General features: G+C 45.0%; 1 protein-coding gene and 1 long non-coding RNA gene across 2 annotated transcripts in view; one reads left to right on the top strand and one right to left on the bottom strand.

Moving 5' to 3' along the window:
- LOC144806148 (uncharacterized) overlaps positions 1-27,567 on the bottom strand; it is a 1,180,470-nt gene that overhangs the window by 764,500 nt on the left and 388,403 nt on the right. The window lies entirely within an intron of this gene.
- Positions 1-27,567, top strand: part of LOC144806133 (uncharacterized) — a 169,164-nt gene that overhangs the window by 61,569 nt on the left and 80,028 nt on the right. The window contains 2 exon segments of the mRNA XM_078672563.1: positions 18,965-19,606; positions 19,608-20,306. Coding sequence (XP_078528689.1) covers positions 18,965-19,606; positions 19,608-20,306 — 1,341 coding nt within the window.

The following is a 27,567-nucleotide window of genomic DNA, read 5'->3' as shown; positions in this document are numbered from 1 at the left end:
AAGTTCCTTAGTTCTCCACCTGTTACTAGTTCCATAGCATTTTCCTACCCTTTCTCTCCAGCAACCGAGACCAATATCCCTCATGCAAGAGTTGTAGTAATGTCGACAGTGTGAGGCACTTCACATACGGAACCCTCATTTGTGTTCTCTGCAAGACCCAGGCCCATTGAAATTGCAGGGTATCCAGCGAGAGACCAGAATATTTAACGCCTGTTTGAGCATTATGACTAATCAATCTGGCCTATAGCATGGTACTGGTGGAGAGAAAGTGTACGCCAGCCACTATTACGCCCCCCTCCTCCCCCATCAACAATGTCTTCAGTAAGCTGCCCATTTCAGGTGCGCCGCCAGGCAATAAAGCTCCAAGTCAGGGACCGCTAACCCACCTCCATCAGTGGGGAGCCGTAGTTTGATTAATGCCAGTCTATGACGTCCTGTGCCTTATATGAGGTATATCAATAGGCTGTTAATCTCCCAAAAGATGGATTTTGTGAGCCAATTTGGGCGAGCTGCAAAGTAATGAAAGAGACTGGGAAGGAAAACCACCTTGACAGTATCATCCTGCCTGCGACTGATAGAGGAAGTATTAGCCAGAAATTTATGGATGTCTGCAAAAATCAGTGCCAGTTGAAGATTGCTCAAGATCAGCCAGGTTGTAGTAAATATGAATGCCCAGGAAGCATAATGTGACTGGTTCCGAGCAGAGATCCTCCCTCATTTCTGGCAGAATAGTAGCTGGTGTCAGAGCATGTATCGGGAATGCATTTGACTTATCCCAATTCACCTGGACTCTCGACGTCTGGCTAAAATCATCCAAAGCTCTAAATGCGTGATCCACATTTGCGTGTTCCCCACGCCTGTACACTTATAGATCCTCTCCATATAGGGGGATATAGATAGGGTGGTCGTCAATCACTATTCCTCGATAATGATGGATGGTGCAGAGTGTCAGGGCCTGGGGCTCAACAGCCAAGGCAAACGGCACTGGCGACAGTGGGCAACCCTGTGTGGCAACGGCCTCTACCCTACAGGGTGCTGATATCACACCCCATTTCGGACTGGAGACATCAGGGGCAAATATAGCAGACGTGTCCAGGTGAGGAAGCCATTCCCCAGTCCCATGCTGGCCAGAGTAGCATCAAGAAAGTCTCAGCGCCGATAGTCACATGCTGTCTCTGTGTCAGTGTTGATCACTAGTGCTCTAGGATAGTCCACTAATGGGGTATGGAGCATTAGGCGAATGTTAGGGATCAAACTGCGTTTAGGTATAAAACCCATTTGATCCGTGTGAATAAGATCACCTGTATGGTTGCCCAGTCATCAACAATTTACAAAGTAGTTTATAATCTACATTTAACCCCTTCAGTGCTGCGCGAATTTCGCTGCAGTGCTGAAGGGTCATAAATCACATTGACTCATGACGGAAATGTTCCGTCATCAGCACCGGAGCACCGACGCTGATGACGGAACCGTTCCGTCATGAGCATGGAAGGGGTTAATATGGAGAGCAGTCTATAGGATGGTATCTTATCACTCTACCCTTTTTGTGGAGTGGAACAAACAGGGACTTTCCCTTCATTGGTGGTAGTGCCCCCACTGTTCTTGCTGCATTATACAGTGCAGTCAAGATTGGGGGAAGCAAGTTTGCACAAGATGCATAAAATTCCAGGGTCAAGCCATCTGAGCCTGGTACCTTGCCCAGGGCTTTACTCGCCCCCTCACCTCCTGGATTGTGTTGTCACCTCCTAGGGATGCGCCCACTACCTGTGTCATTTGCTTCGTACTTCCGATGGAACATAATCCTGCATGGGCTGTGTGGGGCAACATCAGAACACCCATAGATGTTAGAATAATAGACAGCAAAGACTGTATTAATCTCGTCATACCTGTAACGCTGGTCACCCTCCCTTTGTTGTGTATCTGCAGTATTTGGGGACACTGTCTATCAGGATTGAGCAGCCACACTAGTAATCTGCTGGATTTATAACATTCTATGTGTGCCCTAGTTTTATATATGCTCACTATTCGTATGCCGTGAGTCTCTCCACTAGTTTTAGGAGTTTTTCGCTTTCTGCTCTCAGTCTGTCATGCAGCACCTGTTCTCCCTCTGTCGGTAGATCCGGTTTTATTAAGAGGTGCTCCAAGTGTTTGATCTCAGTATGAAGCTGGGGCCGAGTCCCTACTACTGCTGAGATGCTGTGACCACGTACCGCTAGCTTGAATGCCTCCCACTCCGCGAGTGGGGAGGAAGTCGTACCCGTATTTTCCATAAAGTAATAACTGATCACGTTCCCTAGGGTAGATCTGTAGACTAGGTCATGAGCTTCGCAGTATTGAGCTTCCATGTCGCAGTGCGGGGTCTGGACAGCGCCCAGGCCAGAATCAGTAATAACGGGTGGTGGTCGCAGTATTTTTCACCAGATATTCAACCCTTCTAGCTCTTGCATGTACGCTAGCCGAGCATAAGAAATCATTTAAGTGCACCGATAGCTTGTGCGTACCCGAGTAATAAGAATCAAAGCCGCCCTCCGAAGTTAAGGTTCTCCAGGTATCAACAAATCCTCAATCGTTAATCCAACATCGAAATGCGTGGGCAGTTTTATGTAGTGGGGATGTGAGCAGTGGGGGTGTGATCTATCTAAAGGTACACCAGCCATGCAGTTAAAATCTCCAAGTAACACAAGGTAATGATGTATTCGGGTGAACAGAAAATTAGGGAGAATAGGAATGATAGTTTGGCCCACATTGGAGGCATTAATATTCACACAGGCTATATCTTTGCCATCCGGTTTACCTGTTAATATTACGTAGTGACCTTCTGGGTCTATGATCTCGATCTGTGAGAGAAACAGGGAAAGAAGGAAACAAACCAGCACCCCCTAGCAAAGGCAGAGTACATGGTGGCAAAGATTTCCTTCTTCATCGCTTCTGCAGCGCTAGGCCCACAAAGCAGTTCTGTTTGAGGTATCTGTGAGGGATGATGCAGATATACCACCTGCAGTCCCAGTGACCACCCACAGTTGTTGTTTCAGGAGTACCCAATTGATGCGTTCCAGATCTGTGGCAGAATGATATGCTTGATGTGAGAGCTAATGTGCCATATGATATATTTCCATCTTTGGAAGTCTCAGTCCGCCTGAAGTAGCGGCTTGGAGTTTCGACATGGCCAGTCCGCGTGTCTCACCTTGCCGGAAGTATGTTATAAGGGCCGTGTCTATTAGGCATAGTTCTGATGAAAATACCAGTATATTAAGCATGCTGCAAATGTAGTTAAACCTTGGACTACCACCATGTTCCCAGTTTAGACTCGTCCCCACAGCGACGATTGCCATTTGATCAATTTAGTGAAATCCCTGTGCATTTGATCAGTCAGTGCAGTCATATTGTCTTTGATCATCATTGGAAATCAATACTTATAATATTTCATCTTTGTGTCGATTTACCGAAATGGATGTGCACGGAGGGCTTCCCTCGTGGTATAGACCATCAAGGGCCAGACTTCACTTTTGGTCCATTTCCTTCTGTACCTGGAAAATACTGTAAAGTCTGATATGGTGAACGTCGGTGCTGACAGCGAACGTTTTGGAGAGGGTAAAGTGAGGAGTATGATGTCCGCATACAGCTTAGTTTTCAGGTCGCCGGCTATGATTTCAGTTTCCCAAATGTCTTTTGTGCAGCATATGGTGAATGTGAGGGGCTCTATGGCTATCAGGAAGAGTGCCACGACCAATGTGCTTCTTTCTCTCCCTTTCCCTTTTGCCCTTCTCCACTTCTTTTCTTGCCTGCCATCTGTTTGTTCTCATCAAAGTGCGCACTTCACATTATATGTTGTATGCTTGCTCAGAATTGAGATTTCCCTAAGTGTAAATATTCAGAAAAGCTCAACTAGTATGCATTTCCTCCCTTGCTTTATCAGCATCCACATTAAACACAGTTATAAAAGGACTACACTTCCCAGAGACCATTGGAATTCATGACTACAGAAAACTGCACCTGGTGCACCGTCATGGCACACTAGATCTCTTAGTTAATCCTCCCATGCGTACAGCAAGTCCTCTTCTCTGATCATAGGCATTGAAAACAAGATGCATAGGCTTTTCTGTTTTCAGTTTCTATAGGTTCTAAATTGTGTTTTTTTCAGTACTTTGCTAACTTTAACTTTTTTTTGCTCTATAAAAAATCACAGGGCAAGTGAGTTTATTTCCTTCTCTTGCTTGTCCCTAATTTCTAATATCCATCTATCTCCTCCTTACAATTATTTTTTAATTTGTTCTTTCAGGTAATGTTTCAGTGTTTTGCTCACCTCCAAACCTTTCGCATTTCCTATCGATCTCTTTCCAGCAGTCTTGTCCCAGGATGTGCAAGATGGAGGTATGTTTGCATCTTATTATCTCATAAATATTTGATTGCATGTTTTATTCTTGTCAAACGTCAACAAGAGAAAACTCTTTGACCAATATTGGTTGCAGGGACCATCAATTACATAATATATGTGGCAGATGTAGAGCACATCATGGTTGAGAAGCATTTCCAGTTACATCAGTGTCAGAGCTAGATCTACTAACCCCTTCCAAGCCTTGGACATAACGGTTACGTCCAAGGTTGTGGTGCTCCGGTGCCATGAATTGAACCATTACGTCCAAGGCCCACTATTTTGAAATCCAGCTGCCCAAGGCACTTTTTTCCAGTATACTGACAATCGGCATGCATGGCGTGCTGACTTCCTTATAGTGAAAGTGAAATTAGCTGATCGGTTCATTTCATTTTCACTGCCTATATGCTCTTGGCACCGCAAGAGGGCGATCCCCTAGCAGGGATCCACCACTAGACACCAGAGAGGGGGGATTGGCTCCTTCGTCAAGGGCCTTTGCTCCCCCATAATAATTTGGCCATATTCAGTCTTTCTGCCCCCTCCCCCCGGGGAGGTGGGGCGGAAGGCACACTATACACCAAGGAATCTTTTTATTTTTTACTTAGGGGTGCGGACTTCCAAAAATGAGCATTATAATGCCCCCAACTGTCACAGAAAGCTAACTAGGCTCCGGGGATTATTGTCTTTTTTCTAATAATAGAGAGGTGAAGGCTGCCCACAATGGGCATGTCTATGCCCATACCCCAAACGCAACAGTGACAGTCTGCTTGTCCCTCTGGGAGGTAGATGGGGATTGTTAGACCTGCCATCCTTGGCGTGGGTCTCCCTTCCCATTTTCATTATGACTCCTACGTGTATGACCTATTTTTGTGCTGGACAAGATGCTCTGAGCACTGTGCAACTGCTGATCAGTGCCACAGTGCAAGTGCTCCTTCTGATAAATATGACATCTTATATTCGTATCTGACCCAGTGAAACTGGTAGAGATCCCAGACGAGTTTCCCTGAACTCAGGAGTTCGTAATGCATTCTTTTAGGGGAATGATTTTTAGACTCGGAGCTTGGAAATAGCACTTTTAGAAAGTGACTATTTTCTTACCCAAACCTTGCTGTGTGCTGCCGAAGATGTGTAGTCAGATGTCTGGGAAATGTGACAGGGTCTGGGCCGTCTCCAGAGCCTGGTGTTAGCTGGCTGCATTTAGATGGGAGGGGTGGCGTCGTTTCTGTTGAGCATCCTGCCTTCCACAGTGCCGGCCCCACTTCCCGCTGAGCGTCTGGCGACCCTGCCTCCCTTTTTCAAAGGAAAGAGGTGTCATCTGGCAGGAAACACCCACAACAAGGACCTAGGTACCGGGGAACCCCCTGCCGGATCAAACAACTTCAAAAGACCCCTATTGCCCTACATATAGGGGCCTTTTTGGCTGTAGATTAGATTGATTTGGACTAAGAAGAACCCTGCTGAATTCGTCACGGCTCACACCCTACGAACCGTACCTCCTGTACTCATCGCATCTTATCTGTTGAGCCCTGCTGACATTGTCGTGGCTCACACCCTACGAACCGTACCTCCTGTATGCATTGTATCGCATCTGACAAGCCCTGCTGACTTTGTCACGGCTCACACCCTACGAACCGTACCTCCTGCACGCATTGCAACGCATCTGACGAGCCCTGCTGACTTCGTCGCGGCTCACACCCTACGAACCGTACCCCCTGTACGCATTGCATCACATCTGACGAGCCCTGATGACTGCGTTGCGGCTCACACTCTACGAACCGTACCCCCTGTATGCATTGCAACGCAACTGACGAGCCCTGCTGACTTCGTCGCGGCTCACACCCTACAAACCGTACCTCCTGTACACATTGCAACGCATCTGCGAGCTCTGCTGACTTCGTCGCGGCTCACACCCTATGAACCGTAACTCCTGTACGCATTGCATCGCATCTGACGAGCCCTGCTGACTTCGTCGCGGCTCTCACCCTACGAACCGTACCCCCTGTACGTATTGCATCGCATCTGACGAGCCCTGCTGACTGCGTTGCGGTTCACACTCTACGAACCGTACCTCCTGTATGCATTGCAACACAACTGACGAGCCCTGCTGACTTTGTCGCGGCTCACACCCTACAAACCGTACCTCCTGTACGCATTGCAACACATCTGCGAGCTTTGCTGACTTCGTCGCGGCTCACACCCTATGAACCGTACCTCCTGTACGCATCGCATTGCACATCTACAGCCCAGCAGTATTTCAGCGTGGCTCGTACGCCACCTACCGACATCTACAGCCCAGCAGTATTTCAGTGTGGCTCGTACGCCTCGAGCCGAACATCAAGTACGCCTCGTACCAACGTCTACAGTCCAGCAGCTTCTCATCGCGGTTCCCCAGAACCGACTCGTACTATCGAACACATCGTACCAGATGATTCCACATCGACTCCATGTCGACTGTGAGTATCCGAGTCGCCCCAGCCACTCGAAACCGAACTGAACTGAGTCTTGTTGCAACGCACTTACAATCATCTTTTTCTGCTAACTTATTGTAGATTCTTTTTTACAGTTATTGGCCTGAGGATAAAGATTTTATAAAGAACACTATATTTTCATATACAACTGGTGTGGTGTCCATTTGTAGAGTGTCAAGATATTACTGTACATGGTCATAAATGCGTCATGCCTTTCCTCGAAGATAAGTCTAACCGCTCGGTAACACTACTAAGGGGGTAACCTTCTACCCTAACTAGAGGAGGTGGGTCCCTGCTTGGACTGAAGTAACTACCTCTGCCAACCAGAGACAGCCAAATCTAACAGGGATTATTACCCCCGATCAGCCCCCCCAGGAGGGCAGAAAGCCCACTAGACGCCAAGGTTTTTTTTCCCTCTCTGAAAGAGGAGTGGGGGCTTCCCAGAATGGGCATGCTAATGTCTGTACACCCCAAAACTAAAGGGACAGTCTTTCTGTCCCTCCCTGGGGCAGATGGGGGTTATTACCCCTGATCTCTGCCCCCCGGGGGAAGCCCACTAGACACCAGGGATTTCATTTTTATTAGAAAAGAGAGATGGGGGCTACCCAAAATGGGCAAAGCCATGCCCCCACCCACAATTATAAAAATGGAAGTCTTTCTGTCCCTCCTCAGGTTTAATTGAGGGTACTAGCCCCCGCTATGCCCCCATGGGGGCAGAAAGCCCACTAGGCCCCAGGGATTTCTTGTTTTTAATATGTATGCCAATGCCCCCACCTCCAAACAAAAAATGGGATAGTCTTTCTGCCCGCCTTCAGGGGCAGATGGGGGTAATTGCCCTTGATTTGCCCCCGGGGGCAGGAAGCCTATTAGACACCAGGATTTATTTTAATAAAAGATAGGTGTGATGCTAATGCCCCCTCCCCCAAAGGGGCAATAGCCCCTGATCTGCTCCCTGGGGGGCAGAAAGCCCACCAGGAACCAGAGAAATGTTTATAGGCTTAGGCTGGGCCGGTCCCCTTTTTGTGTGAACAAATCTTTGCTGCTTCTGTCCCCCTCCACACTCCTGGGGGCAGATCAGCAATATTTTTAGGCTAATCTGCTGAAAACCTCTAGACACTAGCTTCTGTGTGTGAACTGGAGTGCAGCTGATGGTCGGTGTTTTCTGGCGTTTGGCTGACTGTGTGTGAACCTGCATTTTGCTGGTGGTGTGTGTGGGCTTGCGCTTAGCTGGCAGTGTGTGTGCACTAATGCTTGGCTGGCAGTGTGCGTGGATTGTTGCTTGGCTATCGGTCTGCATGGATGGACCATGTCTTGAGGTGTGTGTGTGGACTACAGCTTTACTTGTGGTATGTGTGGGCTGTCGCTTGGCTGGCGATGTGCGTGGATGTTGTGTTGCTGGTGGTTTATATTGATGGTGTTTGGCTGCTGGTGTGCATGGATGCCGCATGGTTGGTGGTGTGCATGGATGGTCCTTGGCTGCTGGTGTGCATGGATGGCGCATGGTTGGTGGTGTGCATGGATGGTCCTTGGCTGGTGGTGTGCATGGATTGTGCTTGGTTGGTGGTGTGCATGGATGGTCCTTGGCTGGTGGTGTGCATGGATGGTGCTTGGCTGGTGGTGTGCATGGATGGTGCTTGGCTGGTGGTGTGCATGGATGGTGCTTGGCTGCTGGTGTGCATGGATGGTGCTTGGTTGGTGGTGTGCATGGATGGTGCTTGGCTGGTGGTGTGCATGGATGGTGCTTGGTTGGTGGTGTGCATGGATGGTGCTTGGTTGGTGGTGTGCATGGATGGTGCTTGGTTGGTCGTGTGCATGGATGGTGCTTGGCTGGTGGTGTGCATGGATGGTGCTTGCCTGGTGGTGTGCATGGTTGGCGCTTGGCTGGTGGTGTGCAAGGATGGTCCTTGGCTGGTGGTGTGCATGGATTGTGCTTGGCTGGTGGTGTGCATGGATGGTGCTTGGCTGGTGGTGTGCATGGATTGGCTCCGCTGGTGGTGTGCATGGATTGGCTTGGCTGGTGGTGTGCATGGATGGTGCTTGGCTGGTGGTGTGCATGGATGGCGCTTGGCTGGTGGTGTGCATGGATGGTGCTTGGCTGGTGGTGTGGGTTGCGTGAAACCTCCAGCGTTTTGCTACCCAGAAGCTCCTGCAAAACGTCAATTTAGATAAAAAGTCACACTTTCCTCACATTTCTGTGTGGAAAAGTTGTGGGATCACCGTGCCGGCACAAATTTCACACCACCCAGCGTACTCCTCAGTTTCCTGATAAAAATGATACCTCAATTGTGTCGGTGCCCAAAACAGAGAACCTAAAAACATATAAAAATTAAAAGCTGAGGGGGTCCAAAGACCGTCCAAAAGGGCTGTTTTTTTATATAAGTTATTAGGCTGACTCTGCTTTGGGCACCCACACAAGTGAGGTATCATTTTTATCAGGAGACTGAGGAGAACGCTGGGTGGTGGGAAATGTGTGCCGGGCAGTGATCTCACAAACTTGGCACACAGAAATGGGAGGAAAATGTGACCTTTTGGCTAAATTTGAGATTTGCAGGGGATTCTGGATAAGACAACTTTGGGAGATCCATGCATGCCACACATCCCTGGACTCCACCAGGTGTCTAGTTTTCAGAAATGTCTATGTTTAGTAGGTTTCCATTGATGGCATGCAAGCCAGGGCCCAAAAACGCAGGTGCTACCAATCTATCACAAAACAACCTATTTTTGCGAAGGGAGTTTTTTACCAAGCCCTCACACACTTCCTACCACCCAAAGTTCTCCCAGCTCTCCTGATGAAACTGCTACCTCACTTGTGTGGGAAGGCTAAGGGCCTGCGACAGGGAGTGTCCCAAAACACATTGTGAAGACATCAAAATTATTTATCACAAAATTACCTTGTTTTGCAATGTGGGCATCTGCATTTTTGGTCCCTGGCTCTGTGGCTATTTAGGGAAACCTACCAAACTCAGACATTTCTGAAAACTAGACACCCAGGGAGTCCAAGGATGTGTGGTTTGCATGGGTTCCCCAAAGTTGCTTTACCCAGAATTCCCTGCAAATCTCAAATTTAGCTAAACAATTAAATTTTTCTCACAGTTCTGTGTGGGTACACCATGCTGGCACAAATTTCCTACCACCCGGCTTTCCTCTTGGTCTCCCAATAAAAATTATGCCTCACTTGTTTGGGTGGCCAAGGGTCTGCGACTTGGAAAGGACAAAAACGTAGAGACTGAGGAAATAGCACAGCAAGCTCTAAGCACCCTATTTTAAAAAAAAAATTTTTAGGCGATTGTGCATTGGATACCCAAACAAATGAGGTATCATTTTTATTTTTTAAGGGGCACTCTGGGTAGTAGGAAATTTGTACCGGCATGGTGATCTCAAACAGAAATGTGAAGATAATATAATTTTGATTAGCAAAATTTGAGGTTTGTAGGGGATTCTTGGTAAGAAAACATTGGGAGATCTACGTAAGCCATACCTCCCTGGACTCTCCCAGGTGTTTTTTTTTTTAGAAATGTCTGGGTTTGGTAGGTTTCCCTAGATGGCTGCCAAACCTGTGACCAAAAGCACAGGTGACTCCCTCGCGAAACCATATCTTTTTGTGATCAATCATTTTGAAGTCTCCACAGTATGTTTTGGGCAATTTCCTGTTGCCTTGTTTCCCTTCGTGCCGGCTGAACTAGGGTCTAAAATCCACAGGTAGGCACGTTGCGAAAGAAGGGTCTGTTTTCCTTGCAAAAGATTATGTGACCACATTTCTTTTATTTTGGGCCATTTCCTGTTGCGGGCTCTAAACCTACCCACATAAGTGGGGTAACAATTTTATCGAGACACTTGGTGGAATGCTGGGAGGTTGGAAGTTTGTGGCTCCCCACAGATTCCAGAACGTTCCATCACAGAAATGTGAGGGAAATGTTTTTTGTTTTACAAAGTTTGAGGTTTGCAAGGGATTCTGGGTAACAGAACCTGGTGATAGCCACACAAGTCACCCCATCCTGGATTCCCCTGGGTGTCTAGTTTTCAAAAAATATCCATGTTGCATTTTGACCCATTTCCTGTCACAGGCTTTAGGCCTACTCACACAAGTGAGGTACCGTTTTTATCGGTAGACTTAGGGGAACCCAGAATAGTAGAACAAGTGTTATTAGCAGCTGTTTTTCTAGGAATTTCTGCCTTCGAAAATATAACACAGTTGGTAAAAAAGACATTTTGAAAAATGCCCCTTAATTCACATGCTGGCATTGCTACCCACACATTCAGAGATGTGCAAATAACCACTGCTTCAAAACTCCTTATCTTGTTCCCAATATGAGAAATACATAGGTTTACTTGATACCTATTTTTCTCTCTTTATATTTTACCAAATGAATTGCTGTCTCCCTGGTACACAATGAATGACCATTGCAAGGTGCAGCTCAGTTATTGGCTCTGGGTATCTCGGGTTCTTGGTGGACCTTCAAGCCTGATACATCCCCGCTAACAGAAGGGTCCTGAAAACATAACGGTATATTGCTTTAAAAAATCTAGCATAGTTAGAAGAAGTTACAGGTGAAAATGTAGGCACAAATGACTGTTGTTTTGAACTCAAATTCAATATTTTTTATTTCAACTGTTACTTTTAAAGGAAAACCTTGAAGGATCTACACAATTGACCCCTTGCTAAATTCAGAATTATGTCTTTTTTCATAAATCTATTGCTTTCCGGGATCCATTATTGGTTTTACACCCATTTCTACCACTAACTGGAAGGCGGTTGAAAGCACAAAAAATAGGAAAATAGCTTATTTCCTAATAAAATGCCAAAACCTTGTAGAACATTTTGGTTTTCTGACAAATATCTGCCTGTTCGTGAAAGCTGGGAAGATCGTGATGTTAACCAAAAAAGGGAGTGGCACACGGGGACAAAAGGCCTGGCAGCGAGGGGGCTAAGGTAAAGGGTGACCACAGGGCAAGGAGGATGGTGAGGACTATGAAACATGCCAATCCTAATAGCAGACAGTGCGTCAATAAAACAATACATTATAAGGACGTAGTATGTAAGGAGGAGGCTGCCGGGAACACTTAAGTATAGATCAACATAATGTCTAATCCATGCAATCTGCCGGCGTGGCTCCCGGGCCCCACTGTCCACAGGGGAACAGAGACCGCATGAACAGGAGGATATACATCATACTTGGGTACAATTGTACATGCACCAACTCACACAGGCTGCAGTGGCAGGCCTGTAGTCAGAGTTTGGAGGGTCCCTCATGGGTGGCATAACACATGGTGCAGCCCATGGGGGTCCCCTGGAGTTCCTTAGCCCTAGGTATCTAGTACCATATACTAGGGACTTACTAGGGTACACCTGCAGCCAATTAGGAATGTACCAAGGTGCTCACCATAGCCAATTTAGGAAGGAAGCACAGTGACTGGGGTCCTGATTAGCAGGATCTCAGTCAGACTAGTCAGAAAAAACTGTATGACACCAGCAAAAAGTGGGGATAACCATGAAAGCAGATCCTACTTTCTCACACCCCCACCCATTCTCCCCACTCCTCTAGTGAGAAGCATGTGTGGTGTGTTGGCCTCTGCTCGTGCTCAGTGCAGGGGAGTATGCAGCCACCTCTTAGTGTCTGGCACAGAGGCCGCTTTCCAAGACATTGCTATTCGTCACTTGAAAAGTATGTATACAAGGTCTTTGAACCTGTGCAAGTGTTTGCCCCCCTTTGCTTTAGGGTGAACGCCTAGCAGGCAGGATTCAGGGGTACTTGACAGTGTATGGTCTGCGAGTTACTCTATGGTGCTGTAACCTCGAGCCATGACACCTGTAGTGGTGGGCACTCCCACACCATATGTCAGAAGCCAGCGTCAGCCAGTTTACAGCACGGACACTCTGGTGTCAAATCAGGAAACACGCTCTTGATACGGTGGGGGGAGAGTTAACTGTAATGTGTGTAGTTAGATTGAGCGAATTGGAATCAGGGGTTCCAGGACACTTGGCTAACATGTTGTAGCGCCTGTATGCATGACTTGGACGGTTGCAGGAGCATAGCGTTCATCTAGCCAATGCAGTCCCCGTGTGCAGCTGGTGAAAGGTTGATGGTCGGCATTTAAAACACCTTCCTGTTGCTCTGTTCTTCAAACAATCGTTAAAGATTGGCTGAGGTGGAGTGCTCAGTGCTGTGTTATTGGAAACCAGCATCCTACTTTCTGCTACTATATCTCTGAATATTACTGAGCTATAAATGTTTTATTTCTGTCTGATCTGGGCCTGCACCCGCTCTACATGTCATAGAGGGAAAGCTTCTGAGGAATTATCACACACGGTGCTAGTTTCAGGCTCTTCGATCAAAATGCAGTAACAATCTACTATCCCGCCGTCTCACCTATCACTCGTTGACTCTGTCCCTGCCTTGGACCGATAGGGAGCTCAGCTGCTTTTAGGTTAGGTTTGTGCTGTAAAAATACCACATGCATAGCACCTTTTTCAAAGGAAGAACACTTTGGTGACAACAAACTTTGCTGCTGTAGGACGCAGTTGAGATAGTAAAGAACCTTGGTGGCATGCAGCACGCTTTGGATCATTTGGCGGTGCATTTCACACTGTGCAATACTTTAATTTTACATTGTTGAGCTGTGCCTATGGCATTTAGTGTGTATTTGAAAAGCAGTGCTAAGCATCTGGCCCTTTGTAAAAGCTGTGTAGGGGCTGTGTACTTGCCGGGCATGTGTGACAGTCGCAGAGGGCACTTTATCTTTATCTTATGTGCAGGCTGAACGGGAGGGGAGGTGGGGTTGGGGTAAATTATAAAGATACCTTGAAGACGGGGACTATTGATATTGATGTGGTTACTGGACTGGAACTATTCGGCATGACCATTAAAAATGATTCTGGTCTTATTTCGACGGGGATTATCTGTTACAGACCCCCGGGGCTTTTAGTGTTCAGCAGCAGCAATCACTATTGGATACCCTCACTATTATGGCAGCCACGCATCATAGATTTGTAATTTTGGGTGATTTTAATTTGTGGTTCAATGGCTCTCTTGACTCTGCTTTTATAATGTACTTCACTCGTGTGAAGGTCTTGGCCTCTTGCAGCCGGTCTCCAAGGCCACTCATAAAGCTGGGCATCTTCTTGATTTCATTTTCTCAGAAACCCCTCTTCTGCATATTGGCGAAATTCTGCCTATGGAATGGACGGATCACTTTCTGATTAAATTCTTCGTTAACTTTAATACCCTTAATACTCAGGTATCTCACTCCACAACAGAATATATCAGTAGAGATTGGAAGGCTCTCACACGGATGAGGGGTTCTGATATTGTGTTCAAGGTCAGGGATTGTTTCTCATTAGACAAGCCAGTTGAGGAGAATTATGCCTCTCTGTGCCTGAGATCACCGCGGCCTTGGACTCTTGTGCCCCCCTGAAAAAACATAGAAGTAGGGGCAGAGTCCCGTGGTTTAACGATACTTTGAAAGACCTGAAATTAGCGTGCAAACAGGCTGAGAGGAGATGGAGGCGAGGCTACAAGGAGATGGACAAGCTCCTGTGGAAACTCGAAATTATGGATTATAAGAAGGAGATCAGAAGGTCTAAGGCTGGCTATTTCTCTTCCTTAATCTGCAATGCCTCTAACAGCTCTAGAAACATTTTTCACATCCTGAACAGTCTTACTAGCCCTAACTATTCTAAGAATGTGATACCCCCCTCTCAAGAACTCTGTGAGAACCTGGCCAGGTTCTTCCAGGAGAAAATCCAATTGATCATTGATGATCTGGAGGGTGGCCATCCGGCAGCAGGGAGTGTAGTCTCTGAGGCTATGAGCGTTGATGCCCCTGTGGTGAGTGACTCTGAAGGTGTGGATATTAGCACCGCTTGTCAGGCCGCTAAATATCTATCTGAGTTTGTGCTTCTGGCGGCGGAGGATTTCAGTAGGGTGGCACGGGGTATTTCCTCCGGTTCTCCCCTGGACCCAGTATCACACAAGATTTGGAAGGAGTTTGAGGAAGAAACTCCCCGCTTGATCTGTAATCAGTCTTTAGCCAGTGGTGTGGTCCCTCCCCAATGGAAGCAAGCTCTGGTGACACCTCTGCTGAAGAAGTCTTCTCTTGTTCCAGAGTGTTGTAAGAACTATAGGCCTATTTCCTTGTTGCCGTTCCCGGCCAAGATTGTGGAACGTGTGGTCAGTAACACTCTTTCTAGGCACCTGGAGCAACATAACTTGCTGGAGGAGTTGCAGTTCGGATTTCAGCCAGTCCACGGTACCGAGACGGCCTTGGTGACCGTTATGGATGACCTTCAGAGGTGGGCAGACAGGGGTCAGGCAGCAGTGCTGATCCTGCTCAACCTGTCTGTCGCCTTTGATACGGTCAACCATGAGATCCTGCTAAGAAGATTGAGCGAGGTTTGGGTGAGGGGCTGTGCCTTACGATGGTTTCGGTCTTTTCTACAGGACAGACAGCAGGTGGTGTCACTCCCTCCTTTTCAATCTGCCTTCTCCAACGTGTCGCATGGTGTGCCACAGGGTTCAGCAATTAGCCCTATTTTATTTAATATTTATTTGAAACCCCTGATTGCGGTCATCAAAGCAAACAATATTGACATCGTAAACTATGCTGACGACACGCAGCTGATTCTCTCCTTTGAGGGAGAGGACTTGACGTCAGTGGATGTGTTTCACAACTGTCTGCGGGACACAGCCCGTTGGCTTAAGGACAACTCATTACAATTTAATGCAGGGAAGACTGAGGTGATTTCCTGCTCAGTGAGCAGGATTCCTCATGTCCTTCCTTGCAATTTTTGGCCCTCTGGTAATTCAACCGCAGTTCGGCCTGTAAAATCGGTCCGTAACCTGGGCATTATGTTTGACAACAAACTTACTATGGAAGCTCAGGTTACAAAAATGACAGCTTGCTGTTTTGTGATCATTAGATCCCTGCGGAAAATCTTCCCTTTGCTACCTCCTCAGGCGCGTGCGCTAGTGGTAAGGTGTCCGATTCTCAGTAGGTTAGACTACTGTAATGCCCTATTGCTTGACTCCCCGAAGTTCCTTTTGGACAGACTACAGAGGATCCAGTCAGCAGCAGTCAAGATAGTCCTAGGGCTGCCTAGAAAGTCCTCTACATCTGCGGCCTTGGAAGAACTGCACCGGCTTCCTCTGAGACAGAGAGTTCAATTTAAATCTCTCTGCCTTGTCTTTAAAGCCCTTCATGGGATGGGTCCTGGGCTCACGCGGAAAAAATTTGATTGGTATATCCCTACAAGAAGGCTCTGCTACTCATCAGCGAGACTGATGAAGGCACCGAGGTTTAGGAAAGTCAGGTCAGGGGGTAGATCCTTTGGTGTGACAGCGGCCAAACTGTGGAACGAGCTCCCGTGGGAGATCAGACAAATTTGGGAGCTCCTCCCTTTTAGAAGAAGTTTGAAAACCTGGCTGTTCCCCAAGACTAAGGGCCAGATGTAGGAGCCCTAATACCGGTCGGTAACGGCCGAATTCGGCCGTTACCGACCGGTATTTGGGTTTTGCAATGGAGGGCGCTTAAAATTACAGAATCAGTATATTTACCGATTCGGTAAAATTACCGATTCGGTAAATTACCGAATCGGTAAATATACCGATTCTGTAATTCTAGATGTAGCTAGCACTTCAAAGAGTGCCACAGGCCCTTAAGAGTCGGTATTTTACCACACAATATGCCATGTGACACACAGACATGCCCTTAGGGCATGCATGTGTGCCACATGTCACACAAGCCTGTACTTGGGGTGCTAGAGGGTGTCAAAGTGACACCCCCTGCACCCTTGCAGGATTCGGTATTTACCGATTCGGTAAATACCGATTCGGTATTTCCCATTGATTCCTGTGGGCTTCAAGGCCCATAGGAATCAATGGGCAATACCGATTCGGTATTTACCGAATCGGTAAATACCGAATCTTACAGATTCAGTAAATGTAAAATGAAATTTACCTACATCTGCCTCCTTCTAATTTACCGATTCATAAATACCGAATCGGTAAAATTCGGTATTTATGAATCGCTAAATTAGAATTACCTACATCTAGCCCTAAGTCGCCTGGCCATGTATCCGACACACCTGTACTCTGAGTTGCTTAGCACCAGGATGCCTGCAAGGTGACAGTGCTCTTTATAAGCTGAATAAATAAAAATAAATAATAAACAGTGTGTGCTGTTCTGGTGCATTCTCCCTCTTGTGGAAAGAATGAGCGCACCTCAGTATTGTTCCATTAAATGTGGCCACAGTGGTTTGTACAGGTGATGTTGAAAAGCTTGAGTAGGATGAGAGACCCATGAAAGGTCATGGGAATTACATGGTTGTAAAATCTTGTTCGCAGGTTTTGTGCTGGAAAAGGAATGTTGAAAGCAGGTCTATGCATGTGAGGTGCAGGTGAATACATTTAAGAACAGGCCCTACCTTGTATGGAGGGCAGCAGAGGTGCAGGGTATATGGACAGAGCAGTTTGACTTAAGAGATGTTTTTAAGAGAGTGTTTGGGGTGCTTGGCATGGTCCAGGGGTGAAAGGGTGATAACAGGCTTGGCTTTGGCGCACCATCTGTGCTCTTGCTACGCTGATGCACCACAGCTGTCTAATAGTAGGCCGCCAGGCTAGTGTGCTATCTCGAGCTCTAAAGTTAGAGGTGAGACAACTAAACAACAGAGCAGCCCAGCTCAATCTGCTAGTCCATCCGTGGAACTCCCTCCCCAGTAGATAATACTGACAAATATTTGAGAGAAGTAAAACCACAAAGTAAGTTACAATCATTAAACTGCTGCTCTACTGCATATTGTGGGTGCAGTGGATGAAGCCAGGCATCTCTGCGAGCAGCAATATTTGATTTATGGCACAACATCCTGATGTCCACCCTGCTGTCTCAAGTCTTCCTGATCCATCTCACATCTCTTACTCAAAGAGCTGTTCTTGTTTTAACAAAACCTTTACCATATGCATCTACCTAAAGCTGTAACTTGTGTATGAGTGCTATGCGAGCGCCCTTTTTTTTTTACTAACTTACTCATGAACACCTTTGCTGAAATAAGTAAGATGTGAAAGTCAAAGCAACTTTTATGTAAATTTCTGTGTATGGTTAAATATGCCTTCATAAGTTTCAGAAATGGTAATCAAGAGATATTTATACAATCAATTAAAAATTGTGTATGCACATTCCGTTATGTTTCCCTTTAAGTAATTTTAAATCTCTTTACATCCAACAGAAAACAATCTTTGATTGTACGAAATGTTTCAAAATGAGGAAGATAACACTGTAAATCTGCAAAGACGAAGTCCGAAATATTGAGTTCCAGTATTCAGGAAAACATAAGTGCCGTCAGAGACAGCCGAACCTGAACATAAACTAAGACATCCTGAAAGAAGAGACAAGGGACACGAGAAATTCAGTGATTCCACGAGTCTCAGCTGTGCACCTCCATGCCTCAAAACAAAGAAATAACCTCTAGAAAATTAAGACAACACTGATAAACCTCCTCTTGTGTAAACATGTCCAATAACAGCTTTGATCATGAGGTTGGTATGAGGTGGTTACAGCAGTGCTCTGCTTCCTTAAATAATACCAGGCCACCATTCAGTGCTAGAGGTGTATTGCAAACTGTTTCCGACCAATCCACAGCAACCATTGAAAAGCGCAACGGAGTGGAGTCAGACAAGTGAAGGTTAAAAGAAATAGGGGTTCAGCTGTCTAAAATACAGAGCACTGTTCCACTGTGCACCGGCCAGAAGGACAATGAATCTTTACCCGCAAGCATGCAGAACCATTATCCAGTCTAAAGACACAATCGCCCTTGAAGAAGCCTTACACACGTTATGTGATTGGAAAGTAGTTGGTGACCATTGCACTTTATTCTTTAATCAGAAAACAAACGTGCAAAATACGACTCATACAGGGAATGCAAGAATAACACAAGTGCTTTATCAGTCATGTTGGCCCTTCAGGATGTACAGTCAATGGATGTAAACAAGTATATACCAGAGCAAGAGACGCTAACCAAGAGAGAAGTCTCAGACACATGCAGTGAGAGCTTTAGTTTGTCATCAATATTAAAACCCCATCAGCAAGCACACACAGGGAAAAAACTATTCAAATGCACTGAATGTGTAAAGAGCTTTATTCAGTTATCAGGCCTAAAAAGACATCAACGAACACACCCAGGGGAAAAACCATATCATTGCACTGAATGTATGAAGAGGTTTAATCAATTATCACACCTAAAACAGCATCAGCGAATACACACTGGGGAAAAACCATTCCAGTGCAGTGAATGTGGAATAAGTTTTAGTGATTCATCAGCATTAAGGAGACATCTGCGAACACACACAGGGGAAAAACCATTCCAGTGCAGTGAATGTGAGAAGAGGTTTAATCAATTATCACACCTAAAACAGCATCAGCGAATACACACTGGGGAAAAACCATTCCAGTGCAGTGAATGTGGAAGAAGTTTTAGTGATTCATCAGCATTAAGGAGACATCTGCGAACACACACAGGGGAAAAACCATTCCAGTGCAGTGAATGTGAGAAGAGGTTTATTCAATTATCAGACCTAAAACAGCATCAGAGAACACACACTGGGGAAAAACCATACCAGTGCAGTGAATGTGAGAAGAGGTTTATTCAATTATCAGACCTAAAACAGCATCAGAGAACACACACTGGGGAAAAACCATTCCAGTGCAGTGAATGTGAAAGAAGTTTTAGTGTTTCATCAGCATTAAGGAAACATCTGCGAAGACACACGGGAAAAACCATTCCAGTGCAGTGAGTGTGGAAGAAGTTTTAGTGATTCATCAGCATTAAGGCAACATCTGCGAACACACACAGGGGAAAAACCATTCCAGTGCAGTGAGTGTGGAAGAAGTTTTAGTGAATCTTCAACATTAAGGATTCATCAGCAAACACACACAGGGGACAAACCATTCAAGTGCAGTGAATGTTTGAAGAGCTTTAGTCGATTATCAGACCTAAAATACCATCTGAGAACACACACAGGAGAAAAACCATATAATTGCACTGAATGTGTGAAGAGGTTTAATCAATTATCACACCTAAAACAGCATCAGCGAACACACACAGGGGAAAAACCATTCCAGTGCAGTGAATGTGAAAGAAGTTTTAGTAATTCATCAACATTAAGGATTCATCCGAGAACACACACAGGGGAAAAACCATTCAAGTGCAGTGAATGTGAAAGTAGTTTTAGTCAATCTTCAACATTAAGGATTCATCAGCGAACACACACAGGGGAAAAACCATTCAAGTGCAGTGAATGTGAAAGTAGTTTTAGTGATTTGTCAACATTAAGGAATCATCAGCGAACACACACAGGGGAAAAACCATTTAAGTGCAGTGAATGTTTGAAGAGCTTTAGTCAATCATCACACCTAAAACAGCATCAGAGAACACACACAGGAGAAAAACCATTCAAGTGCAGTGAATGTGAGAAGAGGTTTATTCGATTGTCAGACCTAAAACAGCATCAGAATACACACACTGGGGAAAACCCATTCAAGTGCAATGGATGTAGGAAGAGCTTTATATATTTATCAAGCCTAAAACGGCACCAGAGAACTCACACTGGAGAAAAACCATGCCAGTGCAGTGAATCTGAAAGTAGTTTTAGTGAATCTTCAACATTAAGGATTCATCCGTGAACACACACAGGAAAAAACATTCAAGTGCAGTGAATGTATGAAGAGCTTTAGTCGATTATCAGACCGAAATCACCATCAAAGAACACACACAGGAGAAAAACCATATAATTGCAGAGAATGTTTGAAGAGGTTTTGTCGATTATCACAACTAAAACAGCATCAGAGGACACACACTAGGGAAAAACCATATAATTGCCATGAATGTAAAAGTAGCTTTAGTGAATCATTAACATTAAGAAAATATCAACGAATACACACTGTAAAAACCATTCAAGTGCAAGGAATGTGACAATGGATATATACACATGTGAGCAAGGGCTTGCGTAGCCCGAAACGCGTAATGCACTTTTTCCAGCTGTATCTGCCAAAATAAAGAAAACCTGTAACTGATCCTGTGGTCCGTCTCCTGTGTGAACGCCTCGCTGGTCCGTGTGGATTGGAAGTGGCGTGGAGGAGTTTTCGTGTGTGTATATATATATATATATATATATATATATATATATATATATATATATATATATATATCCACTCGATCCTCCCGCTGAACGAAGGGACGACAAGCCACACCAGCCGGGTACGATTTAGAATTTCTTTATTGGGCACAAAAACAGACGCGTTTCGAGCACACGGGCTTTTGGTCACATGACCACCACGGACATTTTGCAAGCAATATAGTGAGCAAAATAATAACAAGGGAAGAGAGACTCTGTGTTTAACGCCACAGAGTTCCCAAATGCGCCATTACAAAAATAAATTAATGTAAAAGGAACATTGTGTTTAACAGTGTAGGGCACATTTCCAAGGTGTGTGGTATAAAGCAGCAAATTACATTAATGTTTACATTTGAAGACAATGAAGGGTATAGTACCCCAATTCCATACTGCGTTCAAAGGAACTTAAAGAACATGGAGGAGACAATGTCCGACTGGTGAAGGAAACGATTCATAAGTGACAGACAGTAGATGCTGAGTAGTAGAACAAAAAGAATTATTAAGTGAAAAAGAATAGTAAGAGATAAGAAAGGAGGGAGAGAGAGCTCTAATCCGGTCAGGTATAGTACCCATGACGAACCCGTCTTGCATGCTATTTAGCTAGCCACTACTCCCATATCCTTATATATCCTAATTCCTTTCTACGGTCAGTAGTCTGAGAGTGTCACATTTGAAAGCAGAGACTAAAGAGACTAGTGGTTGTAAACTCTACGGCCTTCGAAAATAATGTACTCTTTACCTACAGAGTATCACCCCTTCTACTCGTTTTACCGATGGGAAATCAATATTGAAATGTGGTATCTATATTAAGATTCGATATAGATCCGTGCTCATATCTCTAGTGTATAGAGTTTTGTGGATTGCGTTGTGCTCGTAACAATATCTTCTATCCGTGATATACATTTGTGCTCCATTCACAGCCAAGTTTCTAAAAAAGATAAAGATAAGAAAAAAAAGGGGGGTTTTTATTACTATTCATAAATATTTCAGGTAAAAAAGGGAACAGAAAACACACACAGGAATCATTCAAATGCAGTGAATGTAGAAGTAGATGTTATGTATATATAAGTATGACCAGCAAACACACACGTGAAAAGCCATGTCATTGCAGTAAATGTGTGAAGATCTTTTGTCAACTTTCAAAGCTACAAAGACGTCAGCCTCTCTTCAGAAGAGTGCATGATCAATAATTACGGTTGCAGAGCTACAACTGTGTGACAGCCAGGCCAAGCACACTTCAGAAGAGTGCAGGATCAATAATGAAGTCCACAGAGCTACAACTGTGTGACAAGCAGAGCGAGTACACTTCAGAAGAGTGCAGGATCAGTAACGAAGGTAACAGAGCAGCAGCTGTGTGATAGCCAGGCCGAGCACTTCACTTCAGAAGAGTGCAGGATCAATTATGAAGGTCACGGAGCTGCAGCTGTGTGATAGCCAGGCCGAGCACACTTCAGAAGTGTGCAGGATCAATAATGAAGGTCACAGATCTGCCGCTGTTTGATAGGCAGGCCTAGTACTTCACCCCAGAAGAGTGCAGGATCATTAATAACGGTGACAGAGCTGCAGCTGTGTGATAGCCAGGCCGAGCACACTTCAGAAGAGTTCAAGATCAATAATGAAGGTCTCAGAGCTGCAGCTGTGTGATAGCCAGGCTGAGTACTTCACTTCAGAAGAGTGCAGTATCAATAATGAAGGTCTCAGAGCTGCAGCTGTGAGATAGCCAGGCTGAGCACACGGTGTCTGTTCACCAGATACAGAATATTAATGAAAGTCTCCAACCTGCATGCTGTGTGATAGACAGGGTGAGCACGCGGCTTCTCTTCAGGAGTGTGAGGAATCATTTATAAAAGTCACTGATAGTTGACACTGACTGTGTGATAGTTAAGCAAAATAACCATTTTACATTCTTGGACGACGATTTTTTGATGGCTAATGGAGCTCAATTTTGACATGATTGTTCCACAAAAGAAATGAAAAAAAAGATTGATTGTATAAAAATAATATAAAGGTAGAACCAATCACGATGCTATAAAATGTACACAATAATGAGTAAGTTTTACATATTAAAAAGAAAGGCATGTGTTTAAGATATGTAATAGAATAAAAAAATGATTTGGATTTTGGCATTTTACTGCTGATTGTAAAGAAATGATATTGCGCCCCTAAACTCAAGATAATTTGTGTTGTCAGCATGGAGTCTAGCAGAGGTGGCATTAGAAGGGGGCCCTGTCTCGACAGTGTGACTGCTGTCAGCATGGAGTTTGGCATAGGTGGCATTAGAAGGGGGTCCTGTCTCGACAGTGTGACTGCTGTCAGCAGAGAGTCTGGCAGAGGTGGCATTAGAAGGGGGCCCTGTTTCGACAGTGTGACTGCTGTCAGCAGGGAGTCTGGCAGAGGTGGCATTAGAAGGGGGTCCTGTCTCGACAGCGTGACTGCTGTCAGCAGGGAGTCTGGCAGAGGTGCCATTAGAAAGGCGTCCTGTCTCAACAGTGTGACTGCTCTCAGAATGGCTCTGCTTTCGGTGTTCACATGACTGACAAGGTTTCTTTGAGATGGGACTAGCTCTTGTGTGTTAATAGAGAGATAAGTGCTACTTGTGATACAAAGACCTGGGCTTCACTTCTTTTAATTCAGTCATTTTTGTCCAACCAATGTATCATTTCTTAGGAAAGTTAAAAATATGTCTGTGGCTTGGCACTCCCCTTGTTAACAATTCATAAAAATGTCATAAAATGTTCAGTACTTGTAAGTATTCTGCTACAAGAGGGATGTAGACATAGATTTGTCATATTCCAAAGAGACTTTTTTTTAAGGGTCTTATTTAGTGCAACTTTATATACTGGGTGTTAGATTGTGTTATATCTAGAACAACGGTGCCTGTGATGGACGTGGAATAAAGGAGTCGAGTACAAAGAGTTTCTCAGAAAGCTGTGAGCACCTTCGAAGGGTGAACAGTTATAAAGCTACAGTTATTTAAGGGTTGGCTTTTTGTTTAAATCTTTATGCCACAATCATATCCAGAATGTCGGTCTTCCTGTGTCCAGGACTAACCGAGTGTTTTAAGCTTTTTCATAGTATGGAAGGAAGGCTGTTCCTCAAAGCCCCTGTAAGAACATACAGTGCTAAAGTTCGAGCAAAAGCAATCTATGGCGCCCTCTGCTGGTGTTACTGAGCAGCACCTGCTTGAACTATTGTCGTATTTAACTTGTAAAAGAGAATTCTGTGGGTTCCTCTAGGGAATAATAATTCCATAGTCCTATGGAAGCTTAACTTTAAATGTATAATTGACTATAATGGAACTGAAAGCCCTCCTGGACTGAGCCAAGATAGGGAGAAGTACGTAGTCTGTACTGATGATTGTCTTTGTTACCTGATGAGCTCGAGTGTGGATGATTGGCACAAGGATCGCTGTCATCACACAGTTTATCCAGCTCAAATCTGTGTATGGAATTGTGTTAAAATGTCCTCATTTTCTGCACATATTCACTCCAGTACTTCTAAAGCCAGGACACCATATCTAAATATTCATACAATTGAATATAAATACTAGTGAGGCTGAGTCATTTGGAAATTTAAGAGAACCAAAACAATTGACACAAAAAATGGTGATATGAAATTGATTGTATTTTGTTCTTTTGATTGCATAAACCTTCTTCTGCCCCTGGTTCTATTTAAAACAGGTGCTAGCTGATATACCTACAAAGCTGGTTTGAGATACAGGCTAGCACACAAGGTCAATGTCCGGTAGACTAGGACGAGGTCACTTTCAGAACTTGGAAATGAAACCTTTAGTTACCGTAAAATGCCAGAAAGAGAATAGCACATCCACAGAGCCAGACTTCCGTCCACCATGGTACTTTTGGTATGGAAGGATTTGTGAACCAATGATATTCAAGTAAAGAAAGATGACTCCCTATCGACTTGGCTACCTGTCCTGTAGGACATGGTGGGTGTTCACCGAAAACTGGCTTCTCAATCTAGGAGGAGGGCACTGGGGATGCTCAAACTAATTTAAAAGGTAGTTTGGTTGATGAACAAGACAGCTGTCCCTAGCTTTTACTGCAGTGTACAGAATAAAAAGGTCATACATTTCTGAAACACCTAGTTACTGACTCCAGAGGGGCGGATAAAATTATATCAAAGCGGCAATTTGCCAACAGTTATGTATTGAGATACATGTTCACTGTATTAAAGCCCTTAAATGGCTTGTAATGGCTGGTATAAGTCCGGAGCTCCAACATTCCAATGTTTGTCTTCATGTTTTTTCTCTTTTTAATTTAGAATATTCTACACTTAGTGGGTGGAATCTTCTAATTGCCTTATAGCCCTTCTGCCTCTGGATATACCGGTCGTTAAAGGCCCTGAACTCGTTACAGGCCCAAGACGCAGGCCCTCGTCAGCGGGCCATAAGGCTATATATTAAAGCCTGCCTGACCAGAATAGTATGTTTGCCAATCACGTATTTGATTGCATTCTTAAAACAGTACTTAACTGCAATGTTTAAATAAGTCTAGACATATTTAAACATTGTCAATTGAATAGAATAATTTTGAAAAATTCTGAGGGGTGCCCGACGATCGCTGTGGGGTTGGGGGCGTGGCATTAAAAGGTTTTAAGACCACCGGTCTAGGGTGTTCCTCATCGGAGATGTGTGAGGGGCCTGATGTAACACTGTTGATTAGTGAAATCTTAAAGGGAAGAACACAGAGACTCAAAGCCGATGGATTTCAATGTCGAACCTGTTTATCACCACTTAATCATCCTCACAATCGAAATAAGTGACTGGATCAGGCCCCCTCCAACCATGTCCAGATGGGCTGCTGGCTGAGTATATTCAGCACAGGTTTGGATATCAAGGTTTGAGATGTAAAACATGAAAGTAATAGATACATGTACGCTTTACAAAGGAACGATGATGGTGATGCCAAGCCCTGTGTGCCACTGTTAGTACTGCCAGCAAGAGTGTGTACATTTATCTGCTAACAGCGCCGCTCCGTGGGAAAGGTCAGCCGTCACTCATCATACCTGCAAACCCAACCTATTCTAGACCCTCTCCAGCAGCACCTGTAGGCGGCTGGCCAGTGAACAGTAAACTCTCTCTCATAAACCCACCTTTAGCAGACATGGGGTGAGCACTTCAGGCAAAAACAACAAAACTAGGGCTGCTGATCGACCCAATCACAGGACCAGAGTGTTTGGTCCTAGAGATCCACGAAGACTAGTTTGGTCCTGTGTGGGGCTGAAACGTTACTGGTTCCTTACAGAAATGCTGAGTGTTGACAGGGGACAGACAGCCCTTGTTCTGGAGGAGCATGGGTATTCACTGCTTATGACCAGGGGTTGCTCAGCCCCTTAAAATAATTAGACAGTACATAAACCACTAGGACAGCGGCTGATGTCAAACTCTTGAAGGGGGAAGAGTTGCGTTCCCTAAACCGCTGCAGTTTGAGCTGACCCTAGGAAACCACCCAAACTTCACGCAACTTGGCCTCCACTGGTTCTTTCGGTACGGCACTGCCAGAACCTCCTTTAGGCTTACTTCAGGAAGTAGTGGGTATGAAACTCTGTGACTTGGATTACAGTCCGTCTTTGTGTAAGTAGCCCTAAAGTTGTAGGGTGCTTCATAGGGTTAGCATTAGAGTTGGAATAGGAATGTCCCGTGCATTTTTTTCAGAGTTTTATTAAGCTCGCACTCGACTCGAAGGTATCGGGGATCATAGTGCTTTATTTGAGCCCCAGTTGCGTTACAGATGGACACATTCATTTGTGTTAGGCACGTGGATATTGAATGATTTGCCCAGAATCACAGGATGTCTCACGTGACGGATCTGAGTGCCATGCATGAAAGTATAGAACTGGGAATTTTCAAGATTATTAAGTCACAAACAGATAGTTGGAACGGTGCACTAATATACCGTCCCCCGGAACTAAGACCAATTTCACAGACCAACTGATAGATCTAATTGCTATACATGTGCTCCCCTCAAATAAATTTCTTTTGTTGGGGGATTTTAATTTTCATGGTGAAAATCATGCGAACCCTGAGGTTAATAAACTCCTCTCTACACTTGACATGATTAAACTCACCCAAAGAGTTACAGGCCCAACTCATCCAGCTGGCCACTCGCTAGACCTAATCTTTTCTAATATTGATCATCTAACCTGTAACCTCCCAGACTCTCTCACTTGGACCGATCATTCAATGATTAGGTTCTCTATCCAACAGCCATGCCCTGAGAGCTCAGACTTAAGTGCAGGGAAAAAACAAGTGGCACAAGACCTTGCCGAAATCTTCCTGTAGAAGCCTTTAATGAGGATTTTCACCTGGAATCACAAAAGAAGGATAAGGATGCACCTACGACGTTGGAAGAATTTAATACCACCTTTGTGACAGTTTTGGATTCTCCCCAATGTCTACCATCAGCCCCCTGGTGCACCTCGGAGCTAAAGATTGAAAAATCCAAATGCAAGAGATTGGAGAGACTTTGGCGAGTTAGTAAAGACCCACAAAACAAACTACGCTTTAAACAATTCTTGTCTAGCTGTAATATGAATTTAAAATCAG

Source organism: Lissotriton helveticus (genome assembly GCF_964261635.1).
Source record: "Lissotriton helveticus chromosome 1_1 unlocalized genomic scaffold, aLisHel1.1 SUPER_1_unloc_5, whole genome shotgun sequence".
Taxonomy (NCBI): domain Eukaryota; kingdom Metazoa; phylum Chordata; class Amphibia; order Caudata; family Salamandridae; genus Lissotriton; species Lissotriton helveticus.
Note: the sequence above shows the minus strand (reverse complement) of the source record. Positions and strands in the feature narration are given on the sequence as shown.